Raw genomic sequence first — 14,998 nt, forward strand, 5'->3', positions numbered from 1 at the left:
TAGGACAAAGGTCCTGGTCAATAGGTAAAAGTTTGTGTCCCTCTTTAGCAAAAACCTAGTGCCCTTTTGCCCTAGGGGGGTAAATTTCTTGAGGGGGGTGAAATTTTGAACCTGGCCTTTTTTGGATTGACCTACACAGTTTCGTTGAAGATTGTTTTACAGTAAAGGAATTCAAATACAGGCACACAGCATGTTAGTTTGCATTATTTTAGATAACTTAGTGGAACTAAATAAATAGAATGAAGAAAGCTAAACCTACAAGCCTACTGCTTAGCAATAGCAGCATCGTATAGACCAAAAACATTCACAACTTAAATTAGTTAAATACTTTCTTTCTTAATTGCAAGGTACATATCTAAATTAGTCATTTGCCTCAGCAATCCCATTAATTTGGAGGAATTTTACATGGTCAACTATTCTATTACTCTTTCAAATATTGTAGTGTTATGTTATTATATCTTCATAGTTAATAGGCTTCACTGTTTGGACTTTATTTGTGGGTAGTCTTTTTTTTTTTTAATGTAATAATAATATTTTTTTTTATAATATATATAGTATTTTAATTCAATAATTGCTGCAAAGTCCCAGAACATATATTTTATTATGCTAAAAAAAATTATAATATTCATATAGCCCAATTTATGTCAATATCCTCCATAAAGTATGGGTTGACCAATTTACTGCTGGCCACGTTATTCATTAAAGATAATTGCTATTTCTTTCACGAAAATAATAGGTGAAGTGAGTCATCTAATAAGCAAATAATTAAAGATATAAATATACAATTTGAACACAATTGTTAATTATATAATGAGAAAGCTCCTCCCCAATCCCTATGTTATGGTAAGAGTGTGAGTATTAATTGTATTGAGTTCTTATTAATTAACATTCAAATAAAAATGAAAATCAGTTATTGAAATTTGTGTATGATATCATCCCTCGTATATATATGTATATATTTATAATCTATGTACTAATTTATAACTAAAATATAATGTCCATAGCTGAAAACTTTCCTTTCACACTTACTTCTTAATGCATTGTCATTAAAAATTAAACCTTATTAATGTAGCTTTAACATCTTTAATAATGTTCCTTGCGTTTAAAGGCATAATTTTAAAATATATTAACAATCGAATTTTTTAGAGGATTTGTTCTTTGTTTTGATTATTTTATATATATACATATGTATATTGGGTGTAATATTTTGTATGAAAAATTAATATATTATTATAAAACTTATATATATATAATAGAAATTAAAATTATATTTATGTATTTTTGGCTCAACTTCAATTAACCAAACAATCTTACTACTACTAATAATAACGAGGTTTTCTCTTAATAATAATAATATTGATGATGAGGATGATGAAGGTTTCTTTTAATTGAATACGGAACTACGAAATTTAAAAAATAATTTAATTTTTTATCAAATTTTAGCTTGCTTTTAGATCTATGCGGTTGCTCTTTGAAGTTTTTCACCGGACTCAAGTGTTTTACTTATTAAAGTCATTAAGAATAATGTTAGGTATAGTAAAATATTAGATATACTAAGGGTCTAACTTTTTTTTTCAACCCCTCACTCATACCAACTAGGATTGAATCCGGAACTTAGGGTCAAGTGAAGGATGTTTTACCATTAGATCTACAAAAGTTTAACAGAGTATCACTAACTTAACTTCGAATTAGTTTGAATATCACCTATGTCTTTTCAATTGAGCATGCCATTTAAAACTTGTTTCTTGAGTAACTTTTCCAACCAACTTGATTTGCTGGCTACCACATTCAAAATTTATCCAGTTTATATTAAAAAAATAACTATATCGGATTCTCATGTTAATAATAATAATAACAACGAATAACGATGATAATAATAATAAAAATGTGAGAGCAATTCCACATAATCCATTGTTCTTTATGCTCTCACATCCAAGTCCCACATCTTCACTTTATTGTTCTAACTCACGCAACAATAACATATATGTTTCCACACAAAACTTCTGAAACAAACGCAACACAACACAATCTCCTCAACACCCAATAATAATAATAATAATAGAAATAGCATGTCTTACCAGCCCACAACTATTATGATTTTGAAGTCACTCCTTGAAGGCCTCCCCTTTACCCGACCTTGTTGCTGAATGTTCCTGAACTCCCGGCAATGGAGAGGGTGGCAACTCTTCTTTGATAGCTAAGCTTCGATTCTCAGCCCTAGGAATGTTAGCAACAGCTTTTGATGTGTCCGCTGAGTTTGCCTCTACAGGAGTAGTTTTAGAACTTTCACCACATTGCAGCCTTTGGTTCTTCTCCATATTCGCAAGGTTCATCTCAAAAAGCAACTTGTCGAATAAGGATTGATTTGGCAGAGCTTTGCTGAAGTTTGTAGGTTGTGATCTAGGAAAGCTATATGGAGATGGCAAACTCTGTCCAAGGGGGTTGATAGATTGTCTCAAACTTGCAGCCTCAGCCTGGCTGGACGGATCCATGAAACATGACTGGTCTGGTCGCTTTCTTTTCAAGGAAGAGATGTCATAGCGTTCACCAAGTGGCCGTCGTTTCAGGTTGGCTAAAGCCGATTCCAAGGTTCCTGAACCACCAGGCTTTGTCCTGTAGCCACTTGGATTGTGTCTAGGAGCAACCTTTTCTGAAAATGCTGGTGGATTCTTGGAGCAGCCCATGTATACTTCCATCGCTCGTTTTGTATTGAGCTGAGATGTGTACTTCAAGCACTCTGTCAATGGAAGTTTAGTTCACATCATTAAAACAATTACTAGCTATAGTTTTGCAAGGACAAAAACTCATGCTTAGATAAAGAACGAAGCTAAGAACCATCCACAAAAGAAGGAAACATTTGGACACTTACCGATTGGTCCCATTTGGGTATCACGGGTTAATGTGATGATATCTGTCATGCTGTTAACCACTTCAGCCATCTGAAGAGAAGGCAAGTGAAGATGTTAATCCCAAAATCATTGTTGTGAAATTCTCAACTATGTGACAATTACTAGTGAATTTACCTGCAGACACCTAATGAATTGCCTGGGGTATCCCAAGGCATTCACCAATGGAAATTCTATACTTTGTGCGAGTTCTTTTGTTGCTGAGTCAAGCCTGGGGAACAAAATTTTCACCAAAGACACTGAATTATGATAATGCATAATTCCCCCAAAAATCCAATGAGTTTTGGCCTTTGAGCTAGCTACGGAGAGTCGAAAATTAAATTAGTCACTTACATTCTATAATTTTCCTGTGTTTCTCTTGTCGACATTCTATAAGGCAAGCCATTTGGAATGTCTTGTAGACACTTGTTGGCAGATTTAACAATCTGTTTAACCTGCAAGTAGAAAGTGCTTCAATTCATTTGATGCTTAATGATATATATGCATGCTTGCATTAGGAAAGTTGAATCGAGTACCTGAGGAGCAACAACTTCTCGATGTATATATAACTCATGGTGTTTTGCACAAAACTCCCAGGACACTATCTATGGAAGACCAAGAAATGGAACCTTGAATAATTGCTTTGCTTCCAATTCAAATAGATGAAATGAGAACAACATAGAAATTTTATACCTTCAAGTCATTTCTGAAACCCACACGAAGTTTACCCTCATGAACAACACGTAGCCCGTCGTACACACTCTCTTGAATGACCCTCCCATATTCCAGCATTAATCCAGATGAGACTTTCAGTGGTCGAGGCAAATCTAAAAACAAAATCTCATCACGCACACCTAACTCAAACTTTGCCTTGAACACCCTGGGGAATGCATTGGCAGTTACCTCTAACAAACCAAAAGGAGAAATGTTAAAATGTATATATATGATGAATACAGTCATCAAAGGAACAACAATTTGAATACATTATGTAGAGTCAGTGACAACGTCAAACAAATGGTTGCATAATACAAGTCAGATGGATACATTGAGGATAATTCAAAATCCATGAAACCAAGAAAGATATGGACAACAGAAGGCTCAAAAGTCGTAAAAAGCTATTGACTAATTAGATGATCGCCAAAAGGAGGCAGAGTCGGAAAATATGTAAGGAATTATGATTGAGAAGATATTATACAGAAGGGTTATGCAATGCTTACCCAGTCCCTTTCCTGATTTCGCACCACACAAGTCACAAGACCACTTTTCCTGAAACAATGGAATATAAGAATGTTAGGATAATCGTAGACAAAAATTCCCAGGATTGACTACAAGAACTAAAAATCATATTCAAGTGTCATAGAAGACACAATATTCAATGAAATATTTGCAAGCAAAGCAATGATTGAGTGCTCAAAGAATGCAACTTTTAGCATCTAACCGTTGGTTTTGGGCATAAAACACCGTTAACTTCATGCTCGGCATTTTTATAATTAGAGAAACACCACCTCTTCTTGGCACCTGGTGCATAAAACTCAGTAACAAATTTCCTCCAAGAACTAATGTTGTTTTCCTGTAAAGAAATCAAAAACCATTTGTCAGATCAAAGAACTTTGGAACCAACCTGGTATCTCCAACTTGCAATACAGAAAGAATTCGACGAACACAAACAACTAAAAAACTCGTAACACACATACATAGAAGGCATGTTTCAAGCCTTGAAAGAGTAACTAACCCGTATGTGGTTTCGGAAACAGAGTAGATACTTCATGAACTTCTGGGAACAAATGTCGCCATCGAGCAATGGTGACAATGTTCCTTGTTGATCACTCTGGTCCTGAAAAATGCTTGTCATCTGCATTTTCGGAAGCTGGTTTCCGACCAGTGGTTGAGACCTCCAGGCCTGTGGAGCAGAATTCATCACTGGTGGCTGTAACTGAGTTGGCACTCTAAGCTGCTCAAGCATTCCCATTAGTTGTGGGTTATAGTCATTGAACACTGCTTCTTGAATCATCTGGTTTTGCTGTTCGGTATTATTCTCTTGGTTGACATTTAAGGTCGATCTCATCAGAATCGGATTAAGAGCCTCTGGTTTTAGTTGAATAGGAAATGAACCATGGAGATTTTGCAATGCTGATTCGTTTAAGCCTGTATAAGATGCAACACTATCCAACTGTTGCTGTAGCCTCTCCCTTTGAATGCCTTGATACAACTGATACAAATTATCATCAACCAAAAAAAGGTTCATGGCATTGTTGCTCAAGTATGGCATAGGCGCCGATGGGGTACTCATGAAATTCCCCATATTGGTATTCTCAAGATTCTGCATATAAGCACTGGATGGGATGATCAAGTTGCCAAGTCCAGAATCGACATTATCACCAATACTTGATCTTAAATTTGGAAAAGCTTCCAATAAAGACGAATTCACATTTGACAACATCTCCATGTTCAATTCTGGCAAATCATTTTCTGAACTCAAATGATCTGTGTTTATGAGTGAGCTTTGAGAGCCTAGAGCATCGAGGATTCCTTGAGTCTCATTAGAAAGTGTCGGAGGCAATGGATATTGATTGTTGGAATTCGGAGAAGATTCAGAATCCATTTCTTTCAGCCGAGCGATACCTAGAAACCTGAAAAATTTTATTTTATACGTCTCTAACACAAATCCTACAGAAATGCAAAGCCAACAGTAGGTTAGATTTGAAATCAGATTGTCATAGCTACACGATCATCGGATAAATATATATGCAAACTAATAAATCACATAATCAGCGACAAGACACAATATCATTGATGATAAGCAGTTAAAAACATTTCGCCGGGATTTAATCTCATGATCTGGATGCGAATGAGTTCTACAACACAAGAAGGAAAATTTTCCTCAACCACAATGGGATTTGATAAAGTGTTAACGCATCCACCTATCCCATAAAGACAAAAAACAATGATCGACCGACTGAAGGAAACTAAATAAGTGAAAACGTGTGAAGCCTACACAATATGGCGATGGACATGAATCAAAAAGCTGTGACAAACTTACAATGCGGAAAAGGCTGTTCACACTTGTATCGCCAACTTTTTGACTCCTTGTTAACCTGTAACATGTGCCAAAATCACAAAAAACAAACAAATCTAAGTTTCTGATCCTTCTCAAAACCATAGATGAGGCAAAACCAAGAAAATATCAATCTCGATCGGAAAAACTATGCATAAACAAAGTATACCGCAAAAAAAAATAATAGATGGATCGACAGATAAAGAATAAGGAACCAATGGATGGCGAAATTTAAAAGGTATCATTCTTGGGGAAAAAGTTAGATTTTCAATTATTGCACTTACTAAAAATCCATGCAAATCCAAGTAAGCATACACAAATCCATAATAAATTCTTTTCGAAAGAGGAAAAGACGATGGTTGATCATTAAAATCCATGGATTTTACATCCATCGATAGCTGTATTTTCTTTGAATTATTTATTTATTTATTTATTTCTTTACCTTGTAATTTCGCCCTCCAATAAAAATATACTCATTGTCGATACAAAACATAGCATGCAACAACTACTTCATCTAACAAAAATAAGAACAAAAACCAAAATACAAAAAGAAGGCAATCTTTCATAGATTGCTTTGTACACCAAACACTAATCAATTGTTCACAGCATTTTGCTCTAAAAAAAACTCTTGGTCCTCCTCTTAGAGCTTCTAACAAGGCACACTGAGACAAATTTTTCATGTTTGAGCTCGACTTGTTAAAAGTTTAAGCTCAACTCATATTCGTTCGTTAAGAAATACGAGTTATGTAGAATAAATCGGTTTAATAAAACTTATAAAATTTAATTTGAAAAAATTAAATTCAAATTTTTTCAAAACTGATTATTCGATGAGTAGAAATGCATTAGGTCAAACAAAATAATTATTTGAATTATTTGGGCTTGGATAATGCTAAATGGACCAATAGAGTTCATTTGGGCTAAAATGTGAGGTTTTGCGGTAACTACATAATTAGTTAAGTGATTAACTAAACAAGTGTACTAAATTTAGTCTCACGTTGTTAAATGCATAGTTTAATTATGCATTTAAATACAAAATAATTTAATTAAGGTGGCAAGAAATGTGGTCGAGCCAGGTCAAGGCCAGCAAGCCACACACATTGTTTGCCCGGACCGGACATGGACACGGGTTTGGAGCTTGGAGCTAAAGGCTTGGTTATTGCTTGGCTTGACGAGACCAAGTTTTCACTGTAGTCCAATGCCCGATGCAAAAGTCCTATTTTATTTGCCTTGAGACAAGCCCAAAATTCAAAGTTTAAAGGAAAACTCCAGTACTTGGCCCAAGGATAATTATCTATATAAAATCATATTCGGTAACGAGTATATCCGTTGCAATTAAGAATGGAATCAACGTTTGGCCGCTATGTCAGTAATGACATACGTTACAGAATGGGTCCTCCTTCTTTATTCTCAAACACACAATTCGAAGCAATTTCCTTTATTCTCTTCTCTCTGCTCTTCCCGCAAAAGTCTCTAGCTTTACAACATAGTTTGGTTTCTTCTTCGTTTTAGTTCACTAGAATTTCGATGATTAGAAATGTCACTCTCTGATGAGAGGCGAATCTATTTTATCTTTGTGAATGGCATTGCCGAAGATCGGAGGCACTGCCAAATGTGTGACTATTTTGCGGAAAGAGGATGTTATCCTCGAGTTGGTTTAATTGATACTCAATTCGTTTTTATAATTCTCGCAATTTATTTTCTAAACAACCTAAAATTTTTGTTTGAACTTGGCTTATTAAGAAATTTTTGTGTTTGTTTTTTGCTCGACTAAGCTCAATAAGAGATACTCCATCTGTCTCAACTTATATAAATATCAAAATACCCCTTATATTCTTACACTTACACTGGTTAATAAAACATTATTATTTCTTAATCTACTAAAAAAATTATACTCGATTAAGAAAAATGTGTAAGAAAAGATAATTGAATACTATATTCTAAAAACATGATAAATATATTAAGTTTATTTTTTAATGAACGTTGTCGAACATTCTTGAACAACCTCAAGCTCGTTCGCAAACATAACGTGCTAGAATTTTGGTTTATGTTCAACTCGTTTAACTTTAACGAATTCAAACAAATGGAACTCACAAGCCGTTTTCTTTATTTTACAGATCTACCTCTACATTTCATTTCCTCCCCCTTTCCTCTGCGTACTCATCACCCTAACAGTAATAATATATGTACTGCAGCAACATTCATTCAACCAGAATAGCAAAAAAATAAAAATAAAAATCTAATGCAAAATAAATAAATAAAGATAGTTACTGACCATCAATGTAAATGAAGCTGAAAGACAATTCTTGGCCCGCTCTCATCTCTCAGAGCAGTGATGGCAGAACAATAGAAAGGTGTCGTTCATTTCTTACATACATGTCTATGTCTATGTGTAGAGTCTAGAGTGAGAGATAGTAGGCTGAGGAGAGGAGTTCGCGGGAAGGAATATAAATATCATTACGTACATGTGGCTGTTATGCGGGCCCATTATTCTGACACGTCAGCATGGGGGTGTGGACACGTTTTCAGTTCTGCGGGTCGGGCCACCGGGTTCTGTTCTGTAACGCCTCCGGGTTTGCTCAGTGACGACGTCATTGACCTCGGCTTCCACCCCTTCCCATCTTTGATTTTTTATTTTTAGTCACATTTCAATTGATATATTTATAACAATTGTTATTTTCTTTTATTTGAAGTAAAAATTAATTGAATTTAAATATATTTTAATTCAATTAATTTTTATAATATATAATATTATATATCAAATAGGATATCTCAAAATCTTTTTTATTTTTATCTTTCTAAAAAATTACTACCTCCGTTCCCATAAGACTATTTTTTACATAGATTTTTAATATTGGTATTATATTAGTTTAATTATAGATTTACGTGTAGAAAATATGTATTATTTTAGGTAGACAGTATAATTAGTACTCTTGTTTTGGAATAGATAAAAATAAAAAATAGTATTATTGTTATGGATGCAGGGTGCAACATGTTTTATAAAATTAATTTATACTAATTATAAATAAATAGACGTATTTTCTATCTATTAAATTTTATTATCTAGAAAATAATATTTACGTATATTTTTTTATTGCAATATAATTTTTATAATATTTAAATATAAATACATATCCTAAAATTTTTTCATATATATTTTATTGCAATATAATATCATAATTCATTACTTTAAATAATATATCACAAATAAAATGAGTCAATTGTTCTAAGACAAATGAAGTATTATTATTATTATTATTTATAAAAATATTATATTAAAATATTATTTTAATAAAAATAAAAATTAATAATTTATTTTAAATCAATTTTAAATTACAATCAAATAAATCTATTTTATTATTATTATAATGATTATTAATTTTTGTGAATTAGTATGATAATTTGGTTGTTTGTAATTATTATTTTCATTTATTTACAACAAATATTATAACTTTATTACATTTGTTCTCTTTATTTACTTTAACTTCTAACTAAATTTTTAAAAATACTTCAAATTATTTATTATTTGTTTAATAAAATATTTACTTATTATTTGTTTAATAAAATATTTATTTTTTTCAATCTTCGTGCCCAAATCTAAATAGACTCTGATGGAATATATTTATACATTTCAAAAACATCTTTTATATTTTATAAAATTAATTTATTATTTATAAATAAAATTTATAAAAATTTATATATATATGTATTTATTTGAATTATATAAAATTTTATTTTATACCAATAATATTTATATTTAATTAAAATATAATTTTAAAAATATATAAATATATATTTTAAAATTTTTAAATTGCTCATAATTTAGCTTCCAACTTAAGAAATCCAACGCAGCTGCGGACCGGTAGCAACTGCCATCGTTAGATAGGCCCTAAATTTGTACACTAATGTTTAATTATACAAGAAAATAGTTGCATAGGAGTATTATTTTATGTGATAACCAATTTGATTTTAAAATAAACACACACCTACATTTAATTATTTATATAATAATTTTATATAATTAACATTGTGAACAATAACTATTGACCAAATTGTGAACCACGACTTTGGATTCTACCGAAACCCGTGACAATCTCGAAGAGCTCCCAGGACCACAAGCCAAGATGATTCCACGGAATGGTGTGGACTGTGGATCCATCTGGTGTTGGAGTCCTGGGTGCTTCAAAATATTGTGAGAACAATTGCCGCACAGTAGGTTTTGGGGGTTGTACTTGTCCTGATATAAATGTTTGTCCTTCCTTCTACGGAAACGATGATATCTAGAAGGAGGCGTCGGGTCCAACTACGAGTCTTGGAGCAAGTTCGACAGTTGAGCCTAGGGCTGTCTGGCGAGTAATCGGGAAATTATGGGCCTGCCGGCGATGGATTCCATGGCGGCGGCGATTGGAGTATCGGTCCCGGTTCTTCGGTTTCTTTTGTGCTTCGTCGCCACCATTCCAGTCAGCTGGTTCCACCGGTTCGTCCCCGGAGGACCCACCGCTCGCCATTTCTATGCCGCGGTGACCGGCGCGGTTCTTTCGTATCTTTCGTTTGGATTCTCGTCTAATTTGCATTTTCTAGTGCCGATGCTTTTAGGTTACGCGTCGATGGTGCTTTGCCGGAAGTACTCTGGAGCTATTACTTTCTTTCTGGCGTTTGGATACCTAATTGGGTGGTGAGTTTAACTTTTGGTCTTGAATTAATTGAGCGTTCTTGATCTTGGATGGCTTTCTGGCTTCATCGTTGTAACTTTAGGTTCGAACGTCTTTTTGATGTTTTTCTGTATGAAATATAGCTTTGGTCATTGTTCTTGCTGTTACTATTTTATTTAATTGCGTGAATTGAAGATTTTCATTTCCTTTTTCCTTTTTCCTTTTCAGTGTGAGAATACCTTTCTTAATTCTATTTGCTTTGATAGTCTTGTTTTGAAGGGCAGTTCATGGATTTAAGTTACTTACCGAGTGATAAAACTGATGGCAGTTGGTATATTTTTATTATTCTTTCTGCTTTTTTAGTTTGGTGGTTTTGGAGCCTGATTTTTGGTCTTTTCACTTATAAACTTACAATACAAAGCTTATTCGATACCAATATATGCCTCACTAATGGTAAATTTTGACTAGTAGTTTACATGTGTAGCCATGTGTACTACATGAGTGGGGATGCATGGAAGGAAGGAGGTATAGATGCTACAGGTCAGCATAACCTCAGTTTCTGCTATAACCTCCAACTTCATTTGAGTTCACTAGAACTACTGTTGTCTTTTAACGATGATGTGTAAGCTTTGTGTTAGCCACAATGTTTAATATTCAAGCACATATATATATATATTTTTTCTCAGGCACCATGTCTATGTATAACATGTTCTGATTATTTTTCACGTGGGAGTCAACCAACAATATATTTGAAGTTTGCATTCTTTTTTCGGGTCATTCTGAAAACTGTTAATTTTGATGTCTGGAAATTGATGAGGCTGTGAAATATGAAGTCAAGGTTTTACGTAATGTGAAGCACATATTCAACTTTTCAAATTCAAAACTTGTCATACTATGGTGGTCTCTATGGGCTACTTTAGTCAGAACAAATAAAATTCATATTTTCATGAGAAATACTTTTGAATCGTTGTCTTTTGTCAATTTTCAGGAGCTCTAATGGTGATTACCCTGAAAATCATATCATGTGCCATGAATTATAATGATGGATTGCTCAAAGAGGAAAGCCTACGTGAGGCACAAAAGAAGAATCGGTTACTTAAGCTACCATCATTTCTTGAGTACGTGGGTTACTGTCTCTGTTGTGGAAGCCACTTTGCTGGTCCTGTGTATGAAATGAAAGATTACCTTGATTGGACTGAGAAGAAAGGGGTATGCATTTATGTTCGTAATTGATACTTTTGCATGTATTGAATTGCCAGCATTGCTATTTTTAATTTGGCTGTAATATTACTTTGTATAGATCTGGCAACCTGCGGGGAAGGGATTGCCCCCCTCCCCTTATTGGGCAACAGTCAGAGCTCTTCTGCAGGCTGCTGTCTGCATGGGTCTTTATCTGTATCTTGTTCCACATTTTCCATTTTCCCGATTCATGGAACCTCTATATCAAGAATATGGGTTTTGGAAACGATTAAGTTACCAGTACATGACGGGCTTCACTGCTCGTTGGAAGTATTACTTTATATGGTCAATCTCAGAAGCTTCTATTATTATTTCTGGTTTGGGGTTTAGTGGGTGGACAGACTCCAACCCCCCCAAACTGCAGTGGGACCGTGCAAAGAATGTTGATATCTTAGGTGTTGAGTTGGCCACAAGTTCTGTGCAGTTACCACTTGTTTGGAATATTCAAGTCAGTACCTGGCTTAGACATTGTAAGTTCACTATCCTTTAGAATGTGTTTCTACCTCAAGTAATGTGTGATTTATTAGTTTTTTTCTTCTAGAAACAAGTTTGTTTCACTGATTGATGGAGTTCTATGGAAGGATAAAATATTGTAGCATTTTGAGTTTTTAGTACTAATACAAACTTGTGTTCCATAATTGATAATCTTTTACATGTAAATCTCTTGTTTTGATATTTTAATTTTTTGAAAGAACAGCATTCAAGTTGTCTTTGCTTGCAGTAATATAAGATTTGAGACTTAAAGAGATTCTCTGGCAAGCAAGAAGAAGGTTTAAGACTTTTTTTTTTTTCCTCTCTCAAATAAAGGTGAAAGATATTCAATGTTAAATTATCTCAAGCCATTTAATGTTAAATTATCTCAAGCCATTCAATGTATGCCTCACTTCATTACATCATAAAAGAATGTTAATAAGCTTTTATGGACTGGTTTTTCCCCAGCTGCATTGCCACTGGACTGTGCATGAATCCAAATTTCACTTTCTATCTTGTTGTTTAGGTTTCTATGTACCTTTATATTCACTTTTATGTTTGGAAAAATGTTAAACTAATATAATTTTGTTATTGTTTGCAATAGATGTCTATGATAGGCTGGTTCAGAAAGGTAAGAAGCCAGGTTTCTTCCAGTTGCTTGCTACTCAAACTGTCAGTGCAGTTTGGCATGTAAGTTAAAGGCTATCTTTTAGTTCTATCACCACCCACTTATGTTCTTTGATTGATTTTTAAAGCTACACTAGATGTTTCTTCAGTCTGATCTAGGTTGGTACCCGACCTATATATGCATGGTTGCATGAGGTTCATCAAATAGTGATTCTGAATGTGTCCGTTACCTTGTTCTTGTCGATGTAAACTATCAAAAGCATTATTACTGAACCAAAAATTTCTCATTTGCAATTGAGATGCTATAAATATGCTACTGTTTGATAGGATATGCCACCCTGTGAAATGCAAAAGTAGGAAAAAGAAACCAATCATGTTGATAGAAGATGATAAGTGTTTTATTCAATAGTAAATTGTCACAAATACCGGAAAATAACCAGTCTCTCCCTTAGTCTTTATTCTCAATCTTGGCTAACCCTACCAATGACTGACCTCTCTTATTTATGCTAACTCTAGGGATCAACTAGCAAATAACTCCATTATTAGGACTTAAAAGACAATTGCTATATGCTTATAAAATAAAGAGATTCAATAAAGATCCACAATTAACCCAAAGTGAGTGGGCCCTTGCTTGTCCTGTCAGGTATACACCCGAAGTGGGGCTGGCTTGTCCCTAACACACAGTTACTATGTCAGCACATTCCTTCTGAAGTTTACTATCCATACTAGCAACTAGACACCCGAAACCCATTGAATGGTTCTATTCACTTTGTATTCTGTACACCTCTAGAAGTGCCATTATTTGTAGAATGCCATATTAGTAATGTGCTTCCCAAAGTTGATCGATCTTCTAGCTTTCTTACACTTATGTGAGCTCTCCCTTCCAATCTTCCATACATTTACTTTCTTTCATAATTTCTCACAAAATAAAAAATCATATGTACATTTTCCCTTAGTTATAGATCATGACTTGATGTTTGTGAAAGAAATTGATCATATTATTATCTTGGAAGTTACAGATCATAATTCAATTTCTTTAAGATTGTGTTTCTGCAAAATCAACTCTATAGTGTTTTCCGCATTTACTTTGCAAAATACAAAGAGGTTCTAGTTGTGGCAGCCATTGTCTGTATTGCTTGCCCTGGAGCAACACTAAAATTTCATGTCATTGATTTGGAATATATTAGTTTTGAGATGCTAAGTACTAACGTGAATATTTCTTGCTGATGCAAACGGCTTCTTCCAATTCTTACCTTCAGGGTTGTATGTGAGTGAAATGAGGGCAGTATCATAACACTCTTGTAAACTTTCATTGTGTCACAGGGGCTGTATCCTGGGTACCTCATGTTCTTTGTACAGACTGCTCTAATGATTGCTGGTTCAAGGGGTATGATTCTTATATGATAATAATAACACTATTTATTATCAAAACCATTTTCAATTGTTTTCCTTCTGACACTTTTGTTCAATGAGCAGTACTTTACAGGTGGCAGCAAGCCAGCCAAAATACTCTCTTGAAGAAGCTGTTTGATTTATTGAATTTTGCATACACACTTTTGGTTCTGAACTACTCCTGCATTGGTTTCATTGTTAGTTCATCTCTTCACCCTTGCATTCATGTTCAGCTTAAAATAGAAATATCTAATCAAGTAAAATGCTATACCGTGAACAGGTATTAAGTCTGCATGAAACAATAGCTGCATATGGAAGTGTATACTATGTTGGAACCGTTATTCCAGTTCTCTTAATCCTGCTCGGAAATGTTATAAAGCCAGCAAGGACAGCCAGAACTAAAGTCCGGAAAGATTAGTGAGGTTTAAATTGCATCTTCTTGAGAGCTGGGAAGTTCTAATTGGTTTACAAGTTCTTGCTCCATTTGTTGTTTGTAAGAATTTGTTCCAAAGATGTCATACTTCCACGGATTACCAAGATTTATACTTTCATATTTAGTGTTTTAGTGCAACTTTATTATTGCCTTGATACAAATATATAAATGCCAAAATCGATATCTCATATGTAAATATTAAATTGGTTTACAGTTCAGCTGCAACCTATCTTTTCTCAGCCAACTT

The 14,998-nt window shown here is 34.0% G+C and overlaps 2 protein-coding genes across 2 annotated transcripts; one reads left to right on the forward strand and one right to left on the reverse strand.

The window, feature by feature from the left end:
* Positions 1-2,105: 2,105 nt before the first annotated feature.
* LOC127255503 (probable transcriptional regulator SLK2) lies at positions 2,106-5,487 on the reverse strand. Its single transcript, XM_051281031.1, has 9 exons — positions 4,618-5,487; positions 4,324-4,455; positions 4,103-4,151; positions 3,579-3,790; positions 3,422-3,490; positions 3,240-3,340; positions 3,024-3,117; positions 2,870-2,939; positions 2,106-2,737 (listed from the first exon to the last, which is right to left on the reverse strand). Exons 1-9 carry the CDS (start codon positions 5,485-5,487, stop codon positions 2,106-2,108), a joined length of 2,229 nt encoding a protein of 742 aa, XP_051136988.1.
* A 4,614-nt stretch (positions 5,488-10,101) lies between these two features.
* LOC127255770 (lysophospholipid acyltransferase 1-like) lies at positions 10,102-14,875 on the forward strand. The gene is made up of 8 exons (XM_051281495.1): positions 10,102-10,612; positions 11,074-11,129; positions 11,578-11,798; positions 11,890-12,298; positions 12,904-12,989; positions 14,250-14,313; positions 14,403-14,515; positions 14,599-14,875. Exons 1-8 carry the CDS (start codon positions 10,305-10,307, stop codon positions 14,734-14,736), a joined length of 1,395 nt encoding a protein of 464 aa, XP_051137452.1. The 5' UTR covers positions 10,102-10,304; the 3' UTR covers positions 14,737-14,875.
* The last annotated feature ends 123 nt before the right edge of the window (positions 14,876-14,998 follow it).

Source organism: Andrographis paniculata, unplaced genomic scaffold, assembly GCF_009805555.1.
Source record: "Andrographis paniculata isolate CXL003 unplaced genomic scaffold, ASM980555v1 Contig54END, whole genome shotgun sequence".
Taxonomy (NCBI): Eukaryota; Viridiplantae; Streptophyta; class Magnoliopsida; order Lamiales; family Acanthaceae; genus Andrographis; species Andrographis paniculata.